The 5871-nt window shown below is 46.7% G+C and overlaps 1 protein-coding gene across 4 annotated transcripts in view; it reads left to right on the top strand.

Moving 5' to 3' along the window:
- The first annotated feature begins 2605 nt into the window (after window positions 1-2605).
- Window positions 2606-5871, top strand: part of LOC139574121 (soluble guanylate cyclase 88E-like) — an 8211-nt gene continuing 4945 nt past the window's right edge. For 2 of the 4 annotated variants that reach the window (XM_071398312.1, XM_071398310.1), the window contains exons 1-9: window positions 2606-2707; window positions 3009-3164; window positions 3471-3611; window positions 3803-3942; window positions 4070-4204; window positions 4557-4680; window positions 4881-5000; window positions 5133-5217; window positions 5366-5506. In XM_071398312.1, coding sequence (XP_071254413.1) covers window positions 3042-3164; window positions 3471-3611; window positions 3803-3942; window positions 4070-4204; window positions 4557-4680; window positions 4881-5000; window positions 5133-5217; window positions 5366-5506 — 1009 coding nt within the window. In that variant the 5' untranslated portion in view covers window positions 2606-2707; window positions 3009-3041. Of the gene's footprint in view, window positions 2772-3008; window positions 3165-3470; window positions 3612-3802; window positions 3943-4069; window positions 4205-4556; window positions 4681-4880; window positions 5001-5132; window positions 5218-5365; window positions 5507-5871 lie in introns of all 4 variants that reach the window. The other 2 variants (XM_071398313.1, XM_071398311.1) reach the window with 2 other exon arrangements.

Raw genomic sequence — 5871 nt, 5'->3', positions numbered from 1 at the left:
AAATCTGGTCCCCTCTGTGTGTGTGTGTGTTCTGACGGAACAGCTGTTGACTCCATCCAGACAGTGACACTGAGCCCTCAGACGCGGAGGCCAAGCATCTAGCTGCTCCTTGGCATAATGAACGGATAGACGCACGCACGCACGCACGCACGCACGCACGCACGCACGCACGCACGCACGCACGCACGCACGCACGCACGCACGCACGCACGCACGCACGCACGCACGCACGCACGCACGCACACACACACACACACACACACACACACACACACACACACACACACACACACACACACACACACACACACACACACACACACACACACACACACACACACACACACACACACACACACAGGATGACATCATCAGGATGCCCACCTGTGTTTCACAGAATTTGTGACGTGCCAGTCAAATAGTTGAGGTCATTAGGGTGGAGGTTAGTGCCTGGCAGAGTTTTATTTTTACACCTGTGAGATTTGCCCGGACACATTCACTGTGCTTCTAGGGCCCCACTTTACATTTACAGAAGACCATTGAGGCATTGAAGAGCTTGTGCTTCACACTGATTTACTTTCTAGTGTTTTTCCATTCACTGTAATGAGCAATAATTGCTCAGGCATTCATTTCATTTTTTCTTGTCTAGCTGATTACCACTGCTTGAGGTAACCGTGAAGTGCTTGCTTATTGTTTTATAAAACAAAATCTTTTTTTTTTACTCTTTATTTTATCCCATTTTCTTTTTTAAAGCCATAAACTATGTAATCCAAAGGCTGTTTTGAGACTGATCAATACCAGAGTTGTTCTCTGATAAGGATGTTTTCTCATCACAGTTGAGATTGCTTATCGATTTTCTCATCATTCGAATGGCTCTAAAGTCCCCTCTCTGTCCTGTCAGAAAACAGCCCAGTCATCCTGGCTTATAGAGACCAGACAGTCTGTCCTAATAAATCATACAAAATCTCACGTTTATATAACTATGTAACAATGTAAAACAAAAATATAAACACAACATGTAAAGTGTTGGTCCCATGTTTCATGAGCTGAAATAAAAGATCCCAGAAATGTTCCATATGTACAAATTTTGTGCACACATTTGTTTACATCCCTGTTAGTGACCATTTTTCCTTTGCGAAGATAATCCATCCACCTAACAGGTGTGGCATATCAAGAAGCTGATTAAACAGCATGCTCATTACACAGGTGCACCTTGTGCTAGGGAAAATAAAAGGCCACTCTAAAATGTGCAGCTTTGTCACACAACACAATGCCACAGATGTCTTATGTTTTGAGGGAGCGTGCAATTGGCATGCTGACTGCTGGAATGTCCACCAGAGCTGTTGCCAGAGAATTGAATGTTAATTTCTCAACCATAAGCCGCCTCCAATGTCCTTTTAGAGAATTTGGCAGTACGTCCAACCGGTCTCACAACCGCAGATCCCGTGTACCCACGCAAGCCCAGGACCTCCACATTCGGGTTCTTCACCTGCGGGATCATCTGAGACCAGCCACCCGGAGAGCTGATGAATCTGTGGGTTGCACAACAGAAGAATTTCTGCACAAACTGTCAGAAACCTTCTAAGGGAAGCTCATCTGCGTGCTCGTCGTCTTCACCAGGGTCTTGACCTGACTGCAGTTTGGCGTTGTACCGACTTCAGTGGGCAAATGCTCACCTTCAATGGCCACTGGCATGCTGGAGAAGTCTGGTCGTAACGGATGAATTCCGGTTTCAACTGTACCAGGCAGATGGTGCCGTGTGGGCAGGCGGTGTGCTGATGTCAACGTTGTGAACACAGTGCCCCATGTTGCCTGTGGGGTTATGGTATGGCATAAGACGGACAACAAACACAATTGCATTTTATCGATGGCAATTTGAATGCACAGAGATACCGTGACAAGATCCTGAGGCCCATTGTTGTGCCATTCATCAGCCGCCATCACCTAATTTCTCAGCATGATAATGCATGGCCCCATGTCGCAAGGATCTGTGCACAACTCCTGGAAGTTGTAAATGTCCCAGTTCTTCCATGGCCTGCATACTCACCAGACATGTCTCCCATTGAGCATGTTTGGGATGCTCTGTGTTCGACAGCATGTTCGCTAACTTCGCGCAGCCATTGAAAAGGAGTGGGACAACATTCCACAGGCCACAATCAACAGCTTCATCAGTGAAATCCATAGATTGGGGCCTAATGAATTTATTTCAGTTGACTGATTTCCTTATATCAACTGTGACTCAGTAAAATCTTAAAAATTGTTGCATGTTGCGTTTATATTTTTGCTCAGTGTAGTTACCCTGTACCTGCTAATGTAGCACCACTGAATGTAAAAAGTGACACATTTGGAGTAGTGTATGTTTTTCAGCAGGTAACTATCATCTTTCCTGAAAAATAGAACAGCAAGACACCATTTGGTATCAAACTCTTTAGCACAGAACATAGAGGGGGAGGGTGAAACCCACTTGACTGGTGTCATCTGCTAGTGAGTGCTGGCCCCTCTGGCCCCCTATACAGTGTGTTGCTGTCATGTGGAGTGGGCTGCAGGACCACCAGGTAGTGACTGCTGACAACAGGACAATACGAGCCCATTGAAGCTAAGGGTTTGTGTAATGAAGGTTCCTTTAAAACTGATTGTCTAGAGGATCTGCAGATATAACAGTGGCTGGAAGGAGGGAAGGAAGGAATCTAGCTGTCCTCAACACAAGGTAGTCTTACAGGATAATTCAAAAGAGAATTAGACAGTGCCGTAGGAAAGTGCTGGCAAATGAGGTAGGAAGCCACACAAAGCAGCGTCACACACACACTTTTAGACCTTGGTAACAAGGATTCAACTCAGTTTAGTTTGAATTAGTCATCAGTCAAATGGACCAAACCGTATGAGGAACACAGCCTTTGAGCTCGGCTTTGGCTAACCTACATCTCGTTCGCTCGTGTCGCAGGTGCTTGGATCACTGAATCTCTTTTTCCCTACTGTGTTTCTGTGGACTGAGCCTGTTCTGTTCCTAGGTCGTGGTCCCAGTGCAGACTGAAGCAGGGTGAATGATGTATGGACTGCTGTGTGAGTCTCTGCATGACTTCATCAAGGAGTCGTATGGAGATGATGTGTGGAAACTGGTCAGAGAGAGGGCCGATGTCAGGCTACACTCCTTTGTCACCCACCAGGTAGATTTTTGACATTTTGCTCACAAAATAAAACTGTTATGTATTTATGTTTCGAGGGGTCCTGATATGCCAATTGATACACTATTTAGAAGTCCAGGAGCACTCTATATGTGGTTCTAGTTCTAGTTTCTAGTTTGAGCTCTATAGATTGCCATGAGTAGAAATGTCTCTCTGCAGGTCTAAAGTGAACATGTCTGTAGTTCTGTCTGTTGGTGTTGATGATCTCCGTCAGCGTCTGTGTCTCTCTGAAGGCATACAGTGAGAGTGACCGAGGTTCTGCCTGTGGATACCTGCGTGTGTTTGCAGGTGTACAGTGAAAGTGTCATCCCGCGTATTGCTAAGGCAGCCAGCGGAGTGACAGGAACCCCCTACAACGAGCTCATGAACTCCTGGGGAGTCTATTTCCTGGGCTTCGTAGGGAAGTACGGTTACGACAGGATCCTCAAGGTGGGACTAGCGCTTACCCTGGAACTGTCAAAAACGTGTTGTTGTGTTTTTGATCGATGGTTTGATTATTGCTTTTCAGCATTATTTATCTGCATTGTATTTACCTGTGTTGTGTGGTTGCATTTTTCTTTTGTTGATAAGGGTTTTATGTCTCTGTGTTGACCTCTTGTTTCTGTGTCTGCGTGTCCCAGGTGTTGGGTCGTCACGTGCGTGACTTTGTGAACGGGCTGGATAACCTCCATGAGTACCTGCGCTTCAGCTACCCCAAGGTCCAGCCCCCTACCTTCTTCTGTCAGGAGGAATCAGCTACCGGAGTCACCCTCCACTACAGGTCTGAGCGGCGAGGATGAGAGAGAGAGAAATAGAGAGAGAGAGTGAGTGAGTGAGAGAGAGACGAATAACTCCACCACCCATACACCAAAGACACTCTCACCCCGCCCCTCCCCTCTGTCCTGTAGGAGTAAGCGTAAGGGTTACCTCCACTACGCCATGGGCCAGCTGAGACAGATGGGGAAACAGTTCTATGACACGGATATCCACGTGGAGGTGCTGTCTGAACAACTGGTGGGAGACTACTCACACGTCACCATGAGGTCAGAGTCAGGCTACACAAACACTCACCGTGTCCCAAATGGCACCCTATAGTGCTCTGGTCAAAAGTGCTGCAGTAAAATAGGATGACATTTGGGACCCGGGCACTCTCTAAACAAATCAACCTCCATTTGTATCATGTGCATTAGAAACGTCTGCTTAGTAGCACTGAAGTCATGATACAATGGATAGTCATGGAGTGTATCTATGTACAGCTTTTCATAAAGTCTCATTGTTTACATGATTTGGGAAGGGGGGATAATCCCATCCACCGTGTAGATGTCATGTATACATTGCATGTGTAAGTGGTGTAAGTTAGTTGTCTGTGTTGCCTGTGTTTTCTGTTTCCTGCAGGCTGAACTTTGACAACTCCGCCTACCGTTACATCATGAAGGAGGACGAGGAGGAGCAGGAGATTCTGCCCATCACCAGCGACTTCTTCTTCGAAGTCTTCCCCTTCAACATCGTTTTCAGACAGGTAAGCCGTCAGTCTCTCCTCTTCTCCTCCTCCTCCCATGAAGACCACTCTGAAATTGTCTGGATATTCGTTGACATCAGCATTGCCTCTTTGCGAAAGGAACATGTGTAGCTCTACCATGCTAAATCCACACTCAAAACGTAGCTATCCATGCTTAGACACACCATATTTCATGAATCTTCTCTGTGGGCTCTATGTAGGACATGGTGGTGCACAACGTGGGCTCTGGCCTGGCCACAGTCTTCCCTGACCTGGATGGGAAAAAGATCAATGATGCCTTCCTGCTGGCGCGCCCCCTGGTGGAGTTTACCTGGAACATGGTGAGACCTCTTCTGTTCCCAAACAACTCTAGTTCCTACCCCTTAAGACATCACACGCATTTACTATTCTCTTTCTTCTTCTCAATGTCATGTACTGACATTGAACGCATTATCTGGTTTAAATCCACACAGATCATCTCCCACCCCAACAACCTGTTTGAGATAATGTCCAAGGAGCCAGTGAAGAGAGAGAGGAACCTCCATAACAGAGTCCAAAGTGAGAGAGGAACCCATTTAAAGGGGGCAACACATAAGTGTGTGTGTGCGAAAAAATGTTATTTTTTCCTCTGATAGTACCTTCTATCCCCTTCCATCTCGTAGGGTTTTTGAAGGTTAGACAGTTCTGTATGTTCTCTCTCCCTCAGATTCGGACTATGAGAATGCTAACCGTACAGCTGATGTAGACGTGGAGCTCATGGCCTTCCAGTCCATCATCGGCGATGACTACAAAGGTCACGATCCTTTAGAACGGTGTTTCTCAATCCTGGTCCCAGGGATCCAAAGGGGTGCACATTTTTGTTTTTGCCCTAGCACTACACACATGATTCAAATCAAATGCCTGACGATGAGTTGATTAGTTGAATCGACTGTGTTAGGGCTAGGGCAAAAACAAAAATGTGCCCCCCTTTGGGTCCCCGGCACCAGTATTGAGAAACACTGCTTTAGAACCCTCACACCAACACTGACCTGACCCATATGTGTGTGTGTGTGTGTGTGTGTGTGTGTGTGTGTGTGTGTGTGTGTGTGTGTGTGTGTGTGTGTGTGTGTGTGTGTGTGTGTGTGTGTGTGTGTGTGTGTGTGTGCGTGTGTGTGCGCATGTGTGTGTGTGTGCGCATGATTGTGTGCGTGCGTGTGTGTGTGGATTTGACGC

Source organism: Salvelinus alpinus, chromosome 4, assembly GCF_045679555.1.
Source record: "Salvelinus alpinus chromosome 4, SLU_Salpinus.1, whole genome shotgun sequence".
In the NCBI taxonomy this organism is placed as follows: Eukaryota; Metazoa; Chordata; class Actinopteri; order Salmoniformes; family Salmonidae; genus Salvelinus; species Salvelinus alpinus.
This window is presented reverse-complemented; position numbering and strand designations above follow the sequence as displayed.